The sequence below is a fragment of the Acipenser ruthenus genome, chromosome 6, assembly GCF_902713425.1.
Source record: "Acipenser ruthenus chromosome 6, fAciRut3.2 maternal haplotype, whole genome shotgun sequence".
Classification (NCBI taxonomy): Eukaryota; Metazoa; Chordata; class Actinopteri; order Acipenseriformes; family Acipenseridae; genus Acipenser; species Acipenser ruthenus.
This window is the reverse complement of record NC_081194.1, coordinates 50,854,052-50,876,796: the sequence shown is the minus strand read 5'-3', so window position 1 is coordinate 50,876,796 and position 22,745 is coordinate 50,854,052. Positions and strand designations below refer to the sequence as shown.

Sequence of the window (22,745 nt, the reverse complement as noted above, 5' to 3'; positions counted from 1 at the left end):
ATTTTTTGGTTAATATAATAACCTACTTAGAAATAAATTAAAAAAGGCCAAATATAATATCCTTATGACTGGATTACCAATGTGTTTGTTTGTTTTACAAAATGAACATTTCTTAACATGCCAGTAAGCTAGTATTAGAAAAAAGAGCTACTCCTGTATTTTGGGAGCTATGACATTTAAAACAGCCTCTATAATAAGATAAGACTTTCAAACTGTATTGTTTCCTGTACTGTTGCTGCATACTAGTCACCGAATAGCCGTGTTTAAATATTTAAAGTGGAACTGGAGTAGAGAAAGCAGTTGGCATGGCTTATAAATTATGTGCAAGAAGTTGAATCAGAATTCTATTAATATAATCAAGCAAGGCTTTTGCATTAAACAGAGCATTTACGGCACTTGATACAACGTGGGTGTCAACTTTATGGCTGTCACACTGACTGTTGCTGTATATTTGACTCAAAGGATTGTGAGCCATATTGTAATCTTTGCTGGTTAGACCAGGGTAGTTGAGGTTGTCGTGTGGACTGGAAATGGAAATTGTATCTTTCTCTGCTAGGCTTGAGGTTGCTGGGTCATTGTTGGTAATGGTTATCTATTTGTGGACCTGTGTGTGAAATAAGATCTCATGGTCTCAGTGTAGCTTCTTGTGAACAGTTACATCACAAACCACAAAATGGCACCACTGATACATTTGGCAGCATTCTCAAGACGGTAAGAACAGAGCTGAAAAAAGACTAGAATAGATACTAACCCCCCTGAAAGACTAGCATGGTTCTTGTAGATGCTTCGTCCTTTATCTATCTCCTAACATCAGTTATTTTTTTAAAAACTAGAACCAACGAACTATGTAATATAATTCAATGTATTTTAGGAACTCAAGTTGTTTCTCGTTTTTTGAACAGCAACATGTATTTTTCACCTTTCAAAAAACAGGAGTGACAACAGTTCTCAGGCTAGTGTCTTGTGAGAAGTTGATTCCACTGTTCAAAAACAAGGGGAGAATAGAGACGGAACACTTTGGTTCCTACAGTAGTTTGCCAGACTGCTGTGCAGAAGCACAACACTGCTTGTGACTACTTGTATTGAACCTGCTATGGGGCTACTATGAGACCTTTAGTTTCCAATACAATTTATCTGAAGAAAGACAGTAAGCTCTAAGTGTCTGTTGCCCTGGGCAAAGATAGGTGATTCTTCAGACTTATGTATCTTTTTTAATATGATCCATTTACACCAGGGCAAGCCAACACTGTGCTATGCGACATAGCGAGAGAGCGAAATTATTACCCTATTGGCCTGACAAATCTAGACTTGTTTATTCTTCAAGTAACATTTAGATTAAGGGTTCTTCCATTCATATTTGAGTTACCACATATATCACACCCACACACCTTGAAGACGAGGAAGACGAAGATTAGGAGTAGTGTTATCTGCACAGCCATGGTGAAGAGTTGAGAAAACAGGTGAGCCAGCATAGTTTCCAGGGAACTGACACCTGCACAACACACAAGTAAAGTGACACAAACTCAATTCCTGCACTGGATGCCAGTATTGTACATACAGCCACAAACTACACACATTCCAAGTACTGTATAGACTGCACTGCACCTGCTGGCCATTTAATATACTACATCTACATAACCCGAGTAGCAAGACGGCTCAAAATAATAATTAAACTTCTCTGATCTCCAAATAAGTTATTTCAAAATTATTTCTTACTATTTTCATATAATGGATGATGTTTTTGTTTTCTATTTTAGTAAAAAAGATGATTGTTCACTTCATTAAGATCTACTGGATTTTTTTTTCTAAATTGAACACACCTATTTTAATCTAAATTCGTAATTAACATTATTTTTTCCAAAATAATATATTTATTTCCAAATAGTTTAAACATAAACCACTAGGATTCTAAATGGGATTTAAGCTTGAACTGGTAACTCAGATAACATAAAAAAAAAAAAAAACAATTGGCACTAATACCCCTAGAGGGAGCTGTAACACTGTTTTTTACTAAACTGATCTGATATACAAACAACATGTATTTGACCAGTTATCAAGTTTAAAGCATTTTAACCTTATAGATGTCGGACATAAAATGCATTTATATTATGAAGGAAATTGTGGACCAAAATGTAAAGGTTATAAAAATGATTCTATCAATCGAGTTTACAGATGTTGTTTTATGTTCATTAATCTTGTCTAGTGAATGATTTTATGTACAATATCAATTTTGAAATTTCATGCATGATGCCTCCCCAACTCACACCTGTAAATGAGAAGTTGCAATTCTCATTGAAATAAAATCTGGATGATGATTTTATTCAATAAAGTTTATAATATAGCCGCATGGTGACGTCAAAGATTCAGCACTAGAAAAGGAAATGGCGGAACAGCGAACTGACTTGAGCACAGAAGAAACGTCATACCAACCTGCCACCCAGCACCTGTCCAACAGCCCTTGTTTACGTTCCATTACAAAGGACAAGGCCGTCAAGCCAACAGCCAAGAAGAATGTGATACTGTCAACAGAGAAGCTCATTTTATACATGGAATAACAGCTCCCACTACTGAGTGCACAGAGTATTTGTGATTTTTGTACATTTTGTGATATGCCTTTATTTTGGTAAAAATATATTTGGTCTTTAACTACACTGTAAGTACACTGTACTGTAGTTGCATGTGTGGTTCGTTTTTGTAATTGCATAGTAAATACACAACCATGTATAGCGTAAATACAGTGTAAATAGTTAGCAACTGCCAAAATTTTTAATTTCGTAATTAACCAAGTTGGTGCATTGAAACTTCACTCTAAATCCAACATTTGGTTGTGTCGATAGGGACAAAGTGCAGTTAGTGTTTATTTGAAATTCAAATTGAGCAACGTACTCTACATTACACAATACAACAGTTTAAATGCGCAACATTTTCAGTGTCTAATTTGGAGTTTTTAAAATAACAAGCTGCTGATACGAAAGGCTTTACATTACTGGATGTATTTTCACCTGGGTCCCAAACATTACCACATTATACATGCAACAAATAAAATAAAATGAAACATATATTAAAAAAATAAAAATACAATACAGTAATAAAAAAAAACATGTGCTGTTATTAGGTTTAGATTTGTCCTTTTCACAGAAAGGCGATTTTTTTTTTTTTTACCTGTATCAGGGCAGTATCTTCAAGCTATGTGTCTTTATGTTGTCTTCAATCAAGCATGAAATATTACTGTATCTCCCTTCATTTACTGGTAAGAGCATAGCAAAATGTAGTAAAGCATGGAAAAACAAATCTGGTAAAGGACTGAGAAATATGGTAAAGCATAGTAAAAAAAAACACAGCAAAGCAAAATAAATGCATAGCAAAAGCATTGGGAAAAGTATCTGAGACTGCAAAACTTCCCTGTTAATGTACTACTGGAAATGACTTCTCAACATATAAAAATCTATATCTTTTTAAAATGAACTGGCTAAGATAAAAAGGCAGCACTTGATAATAGAAATCTTCAGTTGTGTTGTGTATGCTTAGAAACAATTGTTACAATGTGTAGCACATGTTGGCTTGTGGAAAACGATACTGTACCTCACAATTGCACCTGGTGCAATGAAGGTAGTGAAATCTGGATTTTTGCTTCCATATATAGGAACTTCAAACTGAAAAAAAGAGAAAAACAAAGCTGCTAGTTAGTTTCAAATGTCCCTTTGGATTATTATTATATGTATTGTGAAGTCATGAAATTTGAATGTATAGCCCATTTATGCAAGCGTTATTTTACTGCATCTACAGCCAACAGTTTTGCATCACCCTACAGAAATAAATAATTTTTATTATTATTATTTATTTCTTAGCAGACGCCCTTATCCAGGGCGACTTACAATTGTTACAAGATATCACATTATTTTTTACATACAATTACATAATTTTTTTTTTTTTTTTTTTACATACAATTACCCATTTATATAGTTGGGTTTTTACTGGAGCAATCTAGGTAAAGTACCTTGCTCAAGGATACAGCAGCAGTGTCCCCCACCTGGGATTGAACCCACAACCCTCTGGTCAAGAGTCCAGAGCCCTAACCACTACTCCACACTGCTGCCCTTTTTGTTTCATAAAATCGAAAGAAACCTGCTGAATAATATTACGCTAACATATTGAATTACTTACTGATTTTTAGCTCCCATATACTTAAAGAAAAACTGAAAAATGTGACATTTTGTAGTTTCTTAGATTGCATGACATTAAACACAATACCTAAATTATGTTCATATAGTATTTATTTTTGTTTTGTTTTGTTTTTAATTGTGTCTCATTCCTAAAATTTGAAATGATGCAAAACTTTTGGCCATAGGAGTAGTTTTGGAATCTAGCTTGCATTAATTCAAACCCAACGACTAAACTAAACTCAAATAAACTACACCATGTTGTTAAGCAGCTGCTGAGCAAGGAAAGGAGTTTCAGTTTAAACATTCTATGGTATTGGGTAAAACATGCTAATAACTGGCAATAGAAAACGGTTTCTTACTTTTACAGGGAGGGAGGCCAAGTAGGACTGTATGCCAAGCACATCCTTGACGAAACCCTGAAACATTAGGTAATGAAACATTAATGGTAAAATAGTCATTTATTCTTGTCTCATTACTGTATAATTGCCTCTTGGTTCCAATTATTTAAACAAAACTGGCTTCAACCACTATGACTGTGATGTATAGTTAACATAATTATGCTCAGAATTCAATTAAATTGAATGATACATTTCAAGTAATTAACTGTTTATTTCAACTAGGTTATTGTAGTGTACTTGAATTGGGTCTTGTGTGTATTTGATATCTTTGAGTACTGTACAGAGTCGTGATATCGTGCCCTTGTAGTTTTTTGAGGACTGTTAGTCATTTTGGTATTTGTCTAGATTGTTCTTAAATAAGTCAACAACAGTCTAGAAGAGTAAACTTTATTTTAAGAATCGAAACACACTTTAAAATAGGGCTGTAGGTTATAGTTCAATTTTAATTGAAAAACAATGTAGGAAATACCTCAAATGCTTCTTGTAGCTTAAGCTGGAGTGTAAAGGCAATTTGCTGATCTAAAATATAAAGAAACTCTAATCATACACACATCAAACATTTTTCTGTTTAAGAGAGGAAACTGTATATTCATGTTTGGGGTTGGTAAATATTATTATTATTTGTTTATTTAGCAGATGCCTTTATCCAAGGCGACTTACAGAGTCTAGGGTGTGTGAACTATGCATCAGCTGCAGAGTCACTTACAATTACGTCTCACCCGAAAGACGGAGCACAAGGAGGTTAAGTGACATGCTCAGGGTCACACAATGAGTCAGTGGCTGAGGTGGGATTTGAACCGGGGACCTTAAAGTTACAAGCCCTTTTCTTTAACCACTGGACCACACAGCCTCTTTACCAAGCTACAGTAATTCCTGATAATTTTGACCCAGGTATTACTGATCATTTTTGGAACGTGAAGTGGTGAGAATCAGCCAGGACACCAGGGCTGGCACCCCCACTCTTTGACAACTTTCATGTCCACAGAGAAAGTAGACAGGATCTGGGTATGGTATCTTTCACGTTTGCCTGTTTGCTACTGCAGATTGTTTCACCAAGGCAGGCACCTCAGCAACTTACTTGTCATGTCGAGCCAAACATGCACAGAACCTCCATCAACAATCTGTTCGGTAACTTGCTTCTCCATGATTCTGTAGAGGACACATCATAATCTCATAAAATCTTTGACAAGTGACCAAAGGGCAAGTTAGAGGATGTGAACTCCAGTACCAATACAATTCAGCCTTAGTCTTAGTCCTGACATATAAAGCTCTGCATGGCGTGGCATATGAACAGCTCGATAATGAAGATGTTTAGTCTGCTCCCAAAGCACCCTGATGGCAAGCTTCAGTTGGATCATCATACAATACAAAATAAGCAGCCCTTAAAAGTTTCATCTGTCAATGCAGCAGTGAGGTAGTTTCATACGGAATACAAGGGCTCTATTCACAAAGCTTTACATTTTTACTTACTGTAAATAATGTTTTTTGAATGCAGTCTAAAGTTTTATATTGATGAAACTGTTCTAGGCTGTTGTTCAAGAAGCCAGCATCAGTCTAGAACAGTGGTACCATGAATACAGTACCAATTTACCAATTCGTATGGGCCGCCAGACGTGATGTCATAGTCACCCATTTACTTTAGTACTTGCTGCTACATGGTAATATATATATATTAATATTAGGTTGTTAGTACAGTGCTCCTCCTACAGTTGGGAGCCATAGTTACAAGACCGTGTCATTTGTGTTCCGCCTTATGAGAGTGTAAGTGGAATGGTATAAGGCAATTGGAAGCCACAACCATACAGCCTTACAACCTGCTCTGCAGTATTAAAGGCCGCCTTATAAAAGGAGAGCACTGTATTTATGTATGTACAGCTAAGGCCAAAGGTTTGTATCACATTACATAATTAACTAATTTTGCTTCATAAAGTCGAATTAAACCTGCTGAATAATGCTACGTTAATATATTGAATTACATACCTCTTTGTAATTTTCCATATTCTTAATGAAAAATTGACAAAAATAGAATTGGACATTTTGAAATCAAACATGAAATACTGTACTACTATTTTAGACTTTTGCGATATTATTTTGTAGTTTCTTTGATTACATGATGTTAAATAAAATATCTAAATTATGTTTTTTATTGTGCCTCAATCCTAAAATTTTAGGTGATGCAAAACTTTTGGCCATAGCTGTATATGAAAGATAATCTCCTGTAACGTTAACTCAGTCCCGCCCTCAAACCAGGATTAACACCTGTTTCAACCACAAGTACATCCTTTATTAGTATTCAAATATTGTAAAAAAAAAAAATGTAAATGCCCTATAGGTATCCTTTTTTGTATATTTCACACCAGAAACAGAATGTAGGAATCTATATGTTGGCTTTTCCCTTCACTGCGTGTGAAGAGCTTTGAGGGCCTAGTATGACATGCAGTACACAGTACATTCATAATGGCAAAGGCATCTACTTACAACTTAATTGTGTAATGAGGAAATGGTGCCAACACTGCACGACATTTAATGCTTTCCCACAGTTTTGGTTTTGGGTTATAACTCTCCAAAACCTTTAAATAATGTATACCTTTGTCCTCAACATAATTACATGTTTCCTTTTTGTTTTAACATTAAAAAAGAAAAAATGCACTACTAAATGTGATGTAAGAATTACCTGAGCAGTAAATACTTGGAGAAATTTGCACCAAATCCTATTATCCCCCAGTACTGCCCATCTTCTACTCCAGCAATGGCTTTTGACTGGTTTACAAATACCTGAAAAGGATACAAAAAGAAAAAAAGAGATAAAGCTGCACAGTTCAGACAATAGGATTTCCTACTTGTGTGGAGTTCTGATCTTTTAGAGACACTGATTATAACAAACATGCTACTTATCGTAATTATTTTCTGTGGTATATTATATATCTTTGCAGTTCTGTTTTAAAATAAAACTGTTGGGTGTACAGTTCTTTGGCATCAGCCAGGCAAGAAGCTGAAGACTAACGACCCATATTCTAAATGTTAGCAGGTTCACATTAAATGAAACGCATAATGCAACAGAAACAAAATAACTAGCTTAGCTCTGGTCAACAGTAACTTCACACCTCACGACTGGTTTTCAGTGACTGCCCCTACAGTAAAGTTTAACTTTTCATTTGAGAAACTTCCTTCTAACTAGCTTTAACTTGCAGCCCAAAACCATTTCAGTAGAAGCTCATGTTCTGATTACACTTTGTACCTGGTGAACACTACTGTTGTCTAGGTGCCACAGAAGTGACTGGCTGAAGAAAAGACCGTCTGTTTCATTATTCACTACAGCCACCTGTATTTCCTTTGGCTCTCCTCCGATACACAGACACATCAGAGAAATCTGAATCACCGGCAGCAAGAACTGGAAGCAAAGAGACCTGTGCAACCCAACATAAAGAACTGGAAAAGCAGGCTATTGTTGGTAGTATAATGATATAGTAAATTCAAAGTAGGGGACAGAGAAAATGAGGCAAACTTTTATATGGGTTTCCCAACAATAACTGTAGTGTCTCAATCATCAAACATATTCACAAACTGATAAATATAACCCTGTTTTTGTGTCTTATTACAAGTGATAAGGGACAGCTTTGAATAACCATTCCTTGAAACTGACCAACAAAAAACAACATACAGATACTGCACAGTTAATATTTAATAAAAATGAATTCATTTCCCAACACAATCAGGGGTAGATATACTAAGATGGGCCAATCACAGGGCAATTTGCATTTCTATTGCAACAATTGAAAAGTATACATTTTGTCGTATGTACTGAGAGAAAATATGTTAATAAAGAGAGTCGCAATATACTAATTTAAATATTTGTTGCGTCATCTTATCGATATCTCTAGCATTGCGAGAGTCGTGCAACATGTTTTTGAATAAATAATGAAAGGCAGTTTAATCCCATCAGATTCTACAGTGGGGCCCCCACCTTCACCCCCAAATAAAAAATGTGTTTCTATCAAAAAGCTTTTCAGAATCATACAGTAGCCCCTCACTAAACCGGACATGTTTGTCCGACATAAGGAGGTGTCAGGTTTAAAGAAAATACAATAAAATTGCACACACATACATTTATAGTGCTCAATGCATTTTAAATGTATAAAATCACTGTGCAAAATGTGTTTTGGGTTGGCTACACATTACATTATGAAAAAAGTATGAATCTGTACAGTACGCCTATACCGTATACAGTACAGTAGTAAAATCCAATGAATACCTAGCGCACTTTCTTTTTACTTTAGCCTAGGCTACCAGTAACACACTGGGAATAAAAGATTATTTTAAATTGAAAATAAATGATTTTAGCCGTTTTTTTTAATTATTATTATTATTATTATTATTATTATTATTATTATTATTAACTTGGTCTACTTAGTAGCCTAGACAATTAATACAAACTAGATCATGGTGCCACATTGACAAGCTATGATACTTACTGGAGGTCAGTCAATTCTCGTTAATATGAATTTCAAGGGACCAGCAACAAATTTTGCATTATACCACTAATTCATATTATCATGAGTAGCTTGTAAATTAAATGTATATTGTCAGTTTTTATTTAAGTTAGTCAGGGGTGCAGTGCTAAATTGTGCACAATTACAAACCTTAATAGAAAAGGTGTGTTTCCTATTTGTTTTCAAGGCTTTATTTCTGCAAGAACGCCCATAATAACATATTCATCTGAGGCTGAACCGCAAAGAAAAACTGCTGTCGCAAAGCATTCCCTAAAAAGTCGTTAACAGCATTGTGCATGTTTAGTGCTTTTGACCCAAGACTTCTGACTCGTTTGCAACTTGTTTGCGACTATTGCGACAGCAGCAACACATACATCTACCCCTCAGTCTGTTTATATAATGCCTAAGGAAGTCAACCAAAAACACACCATATTAATTGCAGCTTTCTTGATCACAACAAGCATGTTTAATGCTTACCCTGGCATTCTCTTCATCCGGACAAATGTCTTTATCATGAGAGCAGCAATATTTCTCCACTTGGGAAAAATATGTTTTCCCCACACGTTCCAGTCCACTGTGGAAAAAACAAAGCTGAGGCAATAAGAAGGCTGTCTCCATTTTTTGTAATAACACAACTGACTGAGAAGAAGCTGAAAAAGTTTCATGAAGCAGTGAGAGAACCTGTTTCGGGATGTCAACGCTGTAGCCAAATCACTGTGTGACCAAATTATTCTCTCTGCACAGTCCAGACCAGTTATAAAACTAGGCTATCTTTAGAAAATAGGAGTAGGTTTTTTGTATATTTTGAGTAATCAGTAATTGAAAACAGAGGGAACTCAAAACACATAGCTTGAAACTGTATGAAATACAGGGCTTTATTGAAGAACAAGGAAAATATCTAGTGAAACCCTCATTTTATACTAGTCTCAATACAGAAATTCCACCTTGCTCAGGCTTGCTCAGAGACTGCCCCCCAAATTAAATGTTTGTTGCGGAAATTTCACTGGAATTGTTACCTGAATATTATTCAGATTTCTTTGAAATGGAAGGGGGCAGGTTAGGTTTTGAATAAAAAATATTACTTTCCTGAAACCTTTCCATGGTATGTTTTTGAGATTTGTATTTTTGGGGTTTCGCCCAAGGTCAAAGGTCAAAGGTCAAAGGTCAAAAACTTTGTAAGGAATACCTTCTCTTGGTTGTCTTCCAAATGTGTTTTTATACCATTATTTAAAATTACACCTACCACAAGCCGTTTTTGTGGGGTGTGCCCAACAACCACATTTTGACCTCTCTAATTTTGGACCCATTGGCCTGATCAGTCTAAAAATGTACATTTCTTTTTTTTTTTTGCTGAAGAACCGAGAAATCAGAGATGGCAGGGTGTTGCCTGTTGAGTGATTTGTCACGGAATGGCCCGGAAGGCCGACGCTGTTTTTCTCTTAAAACTGCAGGCAATTGCCTTTGAAATTCGCTACCTCTAAGTTTAGGTTCCTCCATCACCTCCTGATTTATGCTTCCTGAAAGTATAAGGAATGATTCATCACAGTCTTCAGAGTGCTGGTGCAATTCCTTCTCCGCCCCTTCTGCATTCAAGTGCAGTTGTGAAGCCGATTGATCTGAGGATTGGCACAGCTCCAGGAAGGCACTCTCTAGCGTCTGCAGTTAAGGGATCACAAGCAGATTAATGAAGCATTAGGTTCACAAAGCCAAAAGAAATCATTCCATAAGACTTGCTGACAGTACATTGCAACTCCCTATGTAGGCCTCACATTGGAGACACACGTCATACAAAAGAATTGGGCTGTGCAGATTTATGTTAAAAAAAAGGGTAATTCCCTTTAACATTTTTTGTTGGCATGTATTAAATTAAACCAAAAGAAACCTATTTAAAATGTGATAATTTCCCAACAAGAAAAGCAGCCTTTCCCTCACCTGTACACTTGAGTACTAATCAATGTCAATATAGTTAGGCTGCTTGGAAGCTCATTTTCTTTTCACCCGAGGCTTTGGCATTTTTTATGTTTTAACCAACCCCTTGGTGTCTCTAATGGCTGTTTGAACCCTGGTCACAATGAGGATGCTACTGATATCAGGAATAACAAGTTGTGGAAAAAGTCCAGCAAATTCCCTCCTTGTAACCAGCTTATGAAGAACTCTATCTATTAAGACCAGCTCTTTATTAAGACCACTGTGGTAGTGGGTCATAATAAAGGGATTTCAATGTACTTGAAAAGTTTGACTCCATAATATTCCTTACAAAAAGTTTCAATAAAAGCATAGTAAAATGTAATAAAGCATAGTGAGAGCATGGTAAAGCATAGGTACGTATTATAAAGAATAGCAAAGCATGGGCAAGCATGTTAATAAACATGGATAACCATGGTAAACTATGGTAAATGCATAGTATAGCCATGGGAAAAGCATGGGAAAACTGCAAAAATACAGTGGTTAACTTTTATGAGGGATGCTTTTAACCCTAGAATTTCAGACCCACAATAATTAAGGGTGTCAATGCAGTAAAGTAAGGTAGAAACAAAATGTTTAGGCAGTCATATTTACACAAACAGAAGTTAAATGAACTGGTTTAAAGCCCATGTTGCTGATATCTCTTGAGTTTCTTTTAACATTTAAGCAAAAGCTAATTAGTAGAACTTTACTGAAGCATGTATAGATTTTAATGCACATCACACTGTCTGTCTTCATAACTATAATAGTGGTTCCCTTTTTGTCATGATAACACTTACTAAAGATCCATGCTGCTGCATTAACTTTTCTGGTGGGGCTTCTGCAAGCAGGTTACCGTTGCGCATTAACCCAACCTGGCGAATGAAAAGCACAAGAAACATGGACATCCTGGTGCATTAGTACAGGCTAGGGTTGCCATCTGGACACTTTAACCTTGCTAAATGGTTAATGGGAAAATGGGTTAAAATTCTACAGGAAAATACACTTTGTAAAAAAAATATTTATAGCAAAATATAGGCATGTTATAATTCCACTCACGCACAATCACATTTTAATTTAACATTGTTCAGTTTTTATTTACTAGTTTAAATTCCTGTTTCACACAGTCCCGCCAAATCTCACAAATGAAGCAATTTAGCAAGCTGTATAGGTCTGACTGATGGACACGATCCTTGCAGACAGTAAGTTAGTCCCTGAGAAGGTGTGTGCTGCTGATACAACATCTAACTAGTGAAAAATAAAATAATTCAATGAATTTGGCAAGGCAGCTTCATAGAGCCACATAAATAAATTCAACGCTTGAAATGTTTTTGCTTACGATTGTAAGTCGCCCTGGATAAGGGCGTCTGCTAAGAAATAAATAATAATAATAACTGTGGTTTAGAGGATGGTTAAAAAACTAGTACAGCAACCCTAGTTCAGTACAGGTAGTACTGCTCAGGGAAAGCAATCCACTTAAACTGCTCAGTTCTGGTCACAGTTATACCGTATTCACATTACCTAAATCATGCACGATATTACGTGATTTCAATGCATGCTGGTCATGCATTATTTAGGTGGTGTGGCTAGGGTATTGATGTCAGCTAATCATACTCAGATTCAACAAACAGACATCATTGGTTCTGTTTTAATAACCTAAACTGGGCTAGATCGAAATAGTGCTGTCTTTTAAATCTACAGTATATTGTAACGGAGGCCGGCGGCGAGCTGTGTTGCTTCTGCACTCTGCAGCTATGCTCTGCGCTCTGCAGCTATGCTCTCCGCTCTGCAGCTATGCTCTGCGCTCTGCAGCTATGCTCTCCGCTCTGCAGCTATGCTCTGTGCTCTGCAGCTATGCTCTCCGCTCTGCAGCTATGCTCTGTGCTCTGCAGCTATGCTCTCCGCTCTGCAGCTATGCTCTGTGCTCTGCAGCTATGCTCTGCGCTCTGCAGCTATGCTCTCCGCTCTGCAGCTATGCTCTGCGCTCTTCAGCTATGCTCTGTGCTCTGCAGCTATGCTCTGTGCTCTGCAGCTATGCTCTGCGCTCTGCAGCTATGCTCTGCGCTCTGCAGCTATGCTCTCCGCTCTGCAGCTATGCTCTGTGCTCTGCAGCTATGCTCTGCGCTCTGCAGCTATGCTCTGCGCTCTGCAGCTATGCTCTGTGCTCTGCAGCTATGCTCTGCGCTCTGCAGCTATGCTCTGCGCTCTGCAGCTATGCTCTCCGCTCTGCAGCTATGCTCTGTGCTCTGCAGCTATGCTCTGCGCTCTGCAGCTATGCTCTGTGCTCTGCAGCTATGCTCTGTGCTCTGCAGCTATGCTCTGCGCTCTGCAGCTATGCTCTCCGCTCTGCAGCTATGCTCTGCACTCTGCAGCTATGCTCTCCGCTCTGCAGCTATGCTCTACGCTCTGCAGCTATGTTTCTGCACTCTTTACCTGTATTGACCATGAAGTGTGCAGGAAAAGCGTCCCTGGTGCTGCAGGGCTCAGCTGGCAGAAACCAAGGAAGGGGGCATGTCAGAGGCACCCTGATTGGCCAGCTGGGATAGCTCGGCCCTTGCAATTGGATTAAACCTGAACGGACTATCTGATAATTTATAATGACTGTTACAACTTTGAGGGGACTGGGAATATATAAGCATGCTAGCTTGGGGTGTGTGTGTGTGTAGTCTACTAATAAAGGAGCTGTTTAGTACATCTTTAAAATAAATCCCAATGTCTCACACAGTAATCTTGGCAGTGTGTTTAAGTAAAAACAGCATGTGGTTGTCACAAAGTGGTATGTCAAAGATTTTATGGAACTGAAACTTCCTAAGAAGAGATCTGAAAACTGAAATCATGAGTCCTGGTGTTATTTTTTAACAGATGCAGACAGTGTTCTACAGTATATCACCAGAAAGCAGAACTAGCATGGGGATCTAGTGCTTACATTTGCTTAATGAATGGTATAGTTTCACTTTCCAGTCTATCCCAATGTTACAGTAGAAAAAGCAGCTTGCACAATACATTTCTTCTGCATCTTGAGTCACTGTTACTGAGCTGCCCTATAAATAATTTGTTGTGACCAAATAACCAATAAGCCTTACCAACTGGGTTTTATTCCATTCTTTACAGTATTTATCTGTAATGAAAGATAATACTTGCAGAGGTTGTGTAATTTGGGAACAAACTAAAATGCTGACAGATTAAATATCTGCCATTGTTCTTTTGCAAAATAGTTCAGTTGTTGCAAGGGCGATGATGAGGAAGCCAGGCAACTGAAAGGAGCTTTTCACTGTTTATTTTGTTAAAAAAATCAAGATGGAAACCCTCAAACACAGACTGTCCCATAATGTTTAAAAACAAGCAATACAAAATACTGATGAAGGCATTAGCCAAAACATCTGTTCAATACATATTGCAGAATTTATGATTGAGTTTTTAAGCATATTGGAGGAATGAAGACATTGAATAGATGCTGAAAGGTTCTTTCTTATGTGGGGGGAGGAAAGGTTTATTCCTTGAGGTTCAAGACTGCATCCCCCAGAATGCCACGGGAGTGAGCCAGGATGAATTACTCCTGGCTCTAATTTAATTAGAAACACCTGCAGGCAGGTGTGTATATAAGCAGGTCAGAATGTCTGTTTCTGGTGGTGTTAGGGCTGAAACCTAAACAGAGACCCAAGGAGATTACTAGTATGAGTACCAGTGTGGTTCAAAACCTTCTGTGTTATTGTGTTGACAAATGAATAGTGTTTGTAACCGGTAAGCGGCTCACCTGTCCAGCTGGCAGCTTGGGCTGGAATCAAGTTTAGTTAGCGCTCCAAATTAGAACTAGGATTTTGTTTGTTTATTCTGTATTTACTTTGGAAAAATCAATATACAGGCACCGTCCTGTTTTCCTGAACTTTGTTGTGTGACAAATTCCTTTTCCTGCACTAGAAGACAGTGTTTAAGGTGCCAAACAGTGTGATAAAAGTCACGATAACGACAAGTATATCACACTTACCACATTAGCTTGTCTGGCCTCCTCAATGTAATGTGTGGTAATAATGATGGACACCTGCCCGTTTTTCACTATCTCCAAAAGATGGTGCCATATCCTAAATGGAGGAACAGAAAGAAACACAGGATGCAGTGCCAGACAGAGAGTGGTAAACACAACACAACACAATAATATATTAGTTCTACACCTTCTTTAACATTGTGCTTTTCCAAATTACAGCTGACTGTCTCACTAAGGTTAAATACCTGGACCATATAGCACATGCTTGCTACAAAAGCATGACAAACTGCAGACATATGGTGCAAAAATACTGTAGTAAACGTTTATAAGGGAGACACACATGACTTACATGTATTAACTTATATAACCAGTTATATGTATTACCAAGATTTGTCGTGAACAGCTTTAGCCCAGTGCTTATTTTGAAACCTTTACAATTAAGTATCACTTAACAAACAAACCCATGAGATGACCATGTGACCTTTTACCACAAAAAGTTTCATTATAAATATACTCCCCTCCTACCCTTTAAAAACAAGAACTGGTTCGATTATATGCAAGAAACTATAGGTAGTGGGCAGTGGAATGAGGTAGGCAGCAATACGCATGACTAATGATGCAGGACACAATATTGCCATTATGATTCAAAAGAGCACAGGACACAGTAACAGTAAGTGAATGGCCATTGTAAAACTCCCACAGTGCTCTTTGACATTTTAACAGCACCATGCTTTACATTTCAAAGAAAGAACTGTACCTGGAGCGAAGCACTGGGTCCACGCCCACAGTGGGTTCATCCAGGATAAGCAGCTGAGGGTTCTGAAGGAGAGCAGCGCCCAGCGAGACACGCCTTCTCTGTCCTCCACTAGGGGGCAATGTTGATATGACAAAGGTTACTGTGCATACTAATAATGGCTATAGCGATTATTTCTCCAATATAAAAAAAACCCTACTAAAGCCAGCAAAGGGACCAAAAAATGTAATATTGGAAATCTACTTTTTCTCCTGTAAAATTCTGATGATGAACAAAAGTGACTAAACTACAAAATTAGTTAAAATACAATTTTCTTTGTTGTTTTCACTTATTTAAAATTGTATTTTTCTGCCTTTATGAATCCAATTTGCTTGAAAATGTGTAAAACACATCTTGCCCCTTGACACAAGTTTCCTTTAATGGATGTCACTGTAAAGTAGTCAATACTATTACACTGTTTCTTCTCAGGTTCCTGGAGTTCCCCTTCTACTAATGTTTTGTGACAGCGAAAAAACACCTGAGGTGTTCACCTGAGTGATAGCAAAACAGAGTACACAGTAATGAACCGATTTCATGTTGGAGTTTATGTTGTTAAGCTTTTGTACCTGAGCCAAATTTAAACATAAGAGAGGGTGTTGTGTTATGTTTAAACTCTCTTTACCTGAGGTTTCTGACCAGCTTGGACTTCTCCGGGAGATCCAGAAACTCAATGAGGAAGGAGATGCGAGACTCTGTTTCCTTGGATGTGAGTCCATGAATTCGGCCAAAGAACCAAAAAGTGTCACTGATGGTGAACTCATCATATAAAGCCAAGTCCTGTAAATAAAGTTGATAGAATAATATGATGTGTGCTGCTTTCAAACAAGTATCGGGACAGAGGTCAGAAACAACATTTACACCTACCTAAAAGATCACTATTGGGTCATTCCACACCAACTCAACCAGAAAAGGGGCATTTTGTTGCCTGATCGTCTCAGATTTTGCTAGAAAAATTCACCTGGGGGGGTTTTGGGCCCGCTGAGATCAGAAATGCAAATATATATTTTTTTTTTATTTCCTCTTCGAGCTGTGACCTGGCGAAGGTCAACCTAAATTGAAAAAGTGACTCTGACCAGAAAAATCACCCTGGGCCCAACTTACATGCTACCATCATGTGTAGCGCCTCGTTCGACTCATAATGAATAGGGCTTTCGAGAAAAAAATATCAGGAGCACCTAACTCACTTTTGGCAAGTTGTTTTATTCGAACTTCAGCCCAACCCGTTACCCTGTAGGGGATGCGGGTCCTAAAATTTTAGTATTGCTGTAAGAACCTTAGGGACCACTCTTCCAAATTTTGTGAAACACTTTTGGTTTCAAGTCTGGTCATTAGCCCCCTCTGAAATCATTAGCCCCCTCTGAAATTTGCATTTTTGGTATATCTACCGAGTTTAGGCCAAAATAACTCACGTGGGGGGCTCCAAAAAATTGCCCGGGGCATTGATATTCGCATTGTGTACTTAACATCTGTCACCCAGGTCAAACCTGCTTTATCAAAAGCAGTGTGAAATCACGTAGCCGACCCAAATGCTACCGGTTCTGACCCGGGTAGGTTCTGACCTGGGTAGAGCATGCCACTGTGAAAGAGGCTTAAGTTACGAAAGATTCAGACTTTGTGGAGACAGTGGAGACTGTGCTAGAGTATCTGGGGGCATGGCCTCCATTGTGATGTATTTCCGTTGTGAAATGATTTCCGTTGTGTTGTGGGCTTTTTGTATTTGTGTTTTCTGTTTTTGTATTTGTGTTCCCTGCTTTTGGTCGTGTGCTTTCTGCTTCTGGTTTTGCATTTTGTGCTTTTGTTTTTTTGTGTTTTCAGTTGTGTTGCTTTAATTGTATTTGTGTTTTTTTTTTAAATTTCTATTTGTGTTTTTCAATTTGCATTTGTGTTTTTTGAATGGTATAGTTTTTTTTTTGCATTTGTGTTTTTTGATTTGTATTTGTGCTTTTCAATGTATATATTTCTGTTTTTGAATTTGTTTTTCTTTTTTTTGATTTGCATAAGGTGTTTTTTCATTTGTATTTGTGTTTCTCAATTTGTATTTGTGTTTTGCACTTCAGGGCCACCGTATAAAATGAACTCCAGAAGCATAAACAGCATGTACTGTACATGTTGTACTGTTTTCAAGGCCTGGTTATAAATCAACAAGCTGCATGTTCAAAGCGCTGCACTGAATTTCAAGAACACAGAGAGACAGTTACCTGTGGCATGTATCCAACCATTCTTCCTGGAACTCCATGACCTGGGAATGCTGGGGGTTTGCCCAGTACGGTAATGCGACCCTTTGAAATCCTCAGCCTTCCCACAATGCATCTCAGGAGTGTTGTTTTCCCACAACCACTTGGTCCCAGTAAACCGTAACTAGGGAACAAAAACAACAATGCATTAGGATTAATGTGTTTGTCCATAAACTAAATGTGAAAAATCTTACCCACTTTTTGGCTGCGTAAGATTTTAATCAGTAAAACTAAAAACTAAATTATTAGTATTTGCCTTGTAGAACAAAAAAATATATATACTTCATATCACTACCAGGCTAAGGCGTGATTATGTGATATGTTAGTTTTCTGTTTATAAATATGCAAACTTCTGTCCAAAAAAATGTATTGCAGGTATTGTTAATAATTAATTAAGCAAATTCTAAAAAAGAAAATGGTTGCATATGATGGTATAATACATTTGCAACAACATCAACAACATATGAATAATTTACTTCTAAGAATTGGATTTGTGAGGACATCTCCTAGATTTCCATTAAAAAATCCAATCCTTTTGCTTAAAGTATTGGGGTCACAATCATTGTGAACTTCAAATTAGAACTTCACAGTTTAACTTCCTCTGGAACTTTAAAAAAAAATCCATCTTGCTGTATCTTAATAGCAGTAATGTCAATGCAGCAAGATGAAGGCGAAGCACAGTGTAGGGATGTAACACAGAACAATAAATGATTTTTATCAAGATCAGACTCAATAATCATGAAGCCTTTATTAAAGTCTGCCCATTAGCATTAAATATTGATTACAATTACAAATTATATCAGACAGCTCAGACTGCTGGGTAGGGATCAGAGTACATCTTGAATCAGATATTATTCTAATACATACAAAAATACACACGTATTAAGGGACAGTCAACATCATGGTACGGATACCTCATTACCTTAGTATAAATGTAAAAGGAATGGGTCTACTATACAGTACAGTATTTGGTTTAGTTCATTTAGAACATAAATTCGAAATGATAAAACATTCACTAATGTTTTTCGCTTTTTAATATTACTATTTTTACTATTTAAATGCACACTGTAAAAGGTGTAAGTGGGCTTTTAAATATTAGGTGGGAAAACAAATGAATTAATTAATGTTTTGGGACCTGGTGAGTGAGAAACTGAAGACTCAATGAATAATGCAAAATATTTCAAGTTTCTTTCTTTTGGGTGTCAGAAACATAAATAAAAACCCATGCACAGTCTTATGACTTAGAAATGGCAAAGGCACCACTTACATGTGGCCCTGTGGAACAGTCAGAGCAAGGTTGCTGAGAACATTTAACTTCCCATAGGACATGCAAACCCCTCTGCATTCAATAGCCGATTCTGACCAGCTGGGTAAAATCGATTCGATGCCAGCAGACATTTCACCTAAACTTCAAAAACAAAAAGAATAACTGTTAATACAAGCTTCAAGTAAAATAAACCGTATTTTTATACTAGCAGAAAAAAGTAAATGCCAACACCATCTAGTGATCGACCACCGAGGAACAATATTCCTTTTGTTTTGCTGGCACCAGATGGTAATGATGCTCATTGATTTAAAGAAACGTTTGCTGAGCTAGCCTACATTACATATACACATTCCGGCGCCTCCTTAAGACTCACCTCTTCAAAGAGCACCTGTAGAACTCCTCTGTTTGTATCCTGGGACACTATCACCCTTCATGTAAATGTGCTTTATTTTGCTCTTATCAGCCCCTATTTTACTGCATTTAATCCTGTACTTCAGAATACTGTAATCTGCCAAGTTTTTAACCTGTAGTACTTTGTATTTAATCACATCCTGATGTAACTATCACTATTTAATCATATCCTGATGTAACTATCACTATTACCTGCTGTATTATTGAATTGTGGTTTGTCAAACTTGTACTTTACTTGAACAAAAGTTATTGTATTTCTTGCTCTTATTGTATTACTTGTATTGTAACGCTTGAAATGTTTTTGCTTACGATTGTAAGTCGCCCTGGATAAGGGCGTCTGCTAAGAAATAAATAATAATAATAATAATAATAATACCTATGACAGGCACTTCAACACAGTATGATTAACTGCAATAAAAAATAACATACAAAAAAGTAAGGGGCAGTAATAAAAAAATGCATCCAACAGCTAATTCTCCCTTTAGATGATGTAAACCAGGGTTGCACAAATCCAGTCCAGTCAAGTTTTAGAGTTCACGACGAGAGTAAATTGGTTCAACTAAATCATTTAGGGTACAAAGACCAAGAGAGACCTTGAATTCCAAGACAGGAATTTTGCTCCCTTGATGTAAAGAGAAGGTATGATTTTATTCGAGATACCAAGGGATTATACTTTAGCTAAGTACAGTATTAGTGATACATTAAACAGGGGTTCCTTTAAAAATACATTTAAAAAAAAAAAAAAACCCTACATAAATCTTATTAAATCCAGTCCAACACGTTTTTTTCTGAAACTGATGATTCCTTTACGTCTATAAACCTCAGAATAGTAAAACTTAATTCATTACAATCCAGTACCCTTTTCAACAATGTCCTTAATTATTGAATTGAGCAGCCCAGAGCCTTTCCATTCAGGTTTTTAATTGTTTATTTGAACAATTAAGTCATTTTAAATTTGGCTGGAACATGGTCCTGGTTTGGAATGGACTGAAAGAGCCACAAGAGAACACCACAGATTTAAAATGAACCAGAGCATACACATACAGAGGTCCTCATAATCACACAATAATCACACAGTACTGTATCTGAAAGGTTACACACATTTGTTTAAAAATGAGAATTTATTGGATTACAGCAAAATATCAACCATAGTCATCTACAGGAGGCTGGGAGTGTATGATAAAAATGTGATGAATATCGCTGCCAAATCAAGGCAGTTATTGTGTTGACCATGTGTGACAGACAGACGCATACCATTTATTTTCTGGACTCTAAAATGGTTGCTGCGCATGATTTATTCTTCTGAAATGTTTTTTCAGACTTTGGAGTTGACTGCAAGATATTACAATGTGATGTGATTCCTCTTGAGGGAAAATACAAAGCTACCTTGAGAATAAAGACACCAGTTAACAGTGAATTATCTTCTCTTTGTAATATTACAATGTTACTTTCTTTTAAAACTATTCACCATAATTTTACATTTTACAACAATATGAGAACAGAAGCCAACATTTTCAGGAACAATTTTTTTTATTTTTAGCTTTAGCTCTCAGGAAATACATATTCACTCCCCTTATAAAAGTTTTCTGTAGTAAAATCATAGCAAAGTGCAATAAAGTATAGTGGAAGCATAGTAAAGCATAGGTAAGCATTGTAAAGACCAGCCAGGTATGGTAAAGCATATTAAAAAACATGGCAAAGCAAGGTAAACTATGGTAGATGCATAGTATAACTATGGGAGAAGCATGGTAAAACTGTAAAAATACCTTACAATGGTCAACAGCAGTGTGATCTATGATTTAGAAGCACGACTTTAAAAGTAAGTCTTTCTGAGTACATCTTTATATTACATTTGTACATTTCAAACAAAAGACTTTTTTTTTTACCTGCTACCTCTTTTTGTTATACCATACTGAAAACGAAACCATTGACTTTTATTATTAGTTATAAATATCATGATGAGTTAAGTATATGATGACAAAATTACATAATCACCTGAACAGATATGTGGAAATGTACAGTGTAGGACTAAAATCGCTTGGGGTATTTCAATGCTTGCTTTGGCTTATCTACCTCAGGTAAAATGCTTAATATTGGTGCTGACAGAACAACACAATGATGCAATAAAAAAGCCTACAAGAATGCAGTTGAAGCCCATATCATGTGGTTAATTAACTATAAGTGTGAACACCACTGTGATAAGATGCTAAATGAATGAACTGATACGTCACCAGGTATGGTATAATCGAGAAGGAATGTCTAGCTCTCATCAAAGAAAAAAATGAACCGGTCAGGCAAGCTTCTGTGCGCCTCTCTTCCCGTGTTTGTAGGCCCGGCCGCCCACATGCAGTTTTTGCAAAATGTCACAAACAACGGCAACATCGAGTGGGCCCCTATTTGGCTGGGGGCCCTACGCTATAGTGTAATTTGTGTATAGCCTCTTTTAGTTAACTAGCCATGTGATATGTACATATGGGCTTCAACAGTGCCCCTTATTATAGGCAATATTTTTCCACGTTTTCTGCAAGTACCAAAATTCAGTGTGTTGGCTAGACAAGATTTTTTTTTTTTACTTTCACAAATACATTTAGTGAAACTGTAACGGATGGCTGGGTGGTGACGTCACAGTCCAGAGGCACAGGACTGCAGGAAAAAAGTGCTGGGCTCGTATTTATTAAATAAATCAAATAAACAGAAAAAAAACACTTTAACAAAGAAATACACCTATACAAACAAGTGTCATGCTGGTCTATCCCCAGCACAAGTAGCAATTGTTTACCTTTGTGTTAGTGCTCTCTCTCGCTCTCTCTCTCTCTCCTCAACCCTCTCATCCTTGTGTATGTGACCATCTCCAAATTAGTAATCACAGTAATTTAAATATTGAAACAAATACACAAATGTTCACGACTTCCAAATTTAAAAAAGTTACCAGTAGTTTTATTCTTTTTTTTACATTTTTTACATTTTTTAAGAGGTAGATAAAAAAAAAAAAACCTTGCTTGCTTTTATGTAGGATGTACCTGCATGGTAGGGAATGCTCCCTTGACCACATGTTCTTGTACA

The 22,745-nt window shown here is 37.0% G+C and overlaps 1 protein-coding gene across 3 annotated transcripts in view; it reads right to left on the bottom strand.

Annotated features, from left to right (window-relative positions):
- Positions 1-22,745, bottom strand: part of abch1 (ATP-binding cassette, sub-family H, member 1) — a 42,059-nt gene that overhangs the window by 6,218 nt on the left and 13,096 nt on the right. Inside the window, exons 2-17 of one of the 3 annotated variants that reach the window (XM_034018927.3) lie at positions 19,272-19,412; positions 17,969-18,128; positions 16,393-16,547; positions 15,735-15,842; positions 14,981-15,074; positions 11,796-11,870; positions 10,527-10,707; positions 9,529-9,625; positions 7,800-7,968; positions 7,236-7,336; positions 5,640-5,710; positions 5,031-5,080; positions 4,523-4,579; positions 3,583-3,653; positions 2,431-2,519; positions 1,389-1,492 (exon numbers count right to left, since the gene is read on the bottom strand). In XM_034018927.3, coding sequence (XP_033874818.1) covers positions 1,389-1,492; positions 2,431-2,519; positions 3,583-3,653; positions 4,523-4,579; positions 5,031-5,080; positions 5,640-5,710; positions 7,236-7,336; positions 7,800-7,968; positions 9,529-9,625; positions 10,527-10,707; positions 11,796-11,870; positions 14,981-15,074; positions 15,735-15,842; positions 16,393-16,547; positions 17,969-18,128; positions 19,272-19,402 — 1,713 coding nt within the window. In that variant the 5' untranslated portion in view covers positions 19,403-19,412. The remainder of the gene's footprint in view (positions 1-1,388; positions 1,493-2,430; positions 2,520-3,582; positions 3,654-4,522; positions 4,580-5,030; positions 5,081-5,639; positions 5,711-7,235; positions 7,337-7,799; positions 7,969-9,528; positions 9,626-10,526; positions 10,708-11,795; positions 11,871-14,980; positions 15,075-15,734; positions 15,843-16,392; positions 16,548-17,968; positions 18,129-19,271; positions 19,413-22,745) is intronic. The other 2 variants (XM_034018928.3, XM_034018931.3) reach the window with 2 other exon arrangements.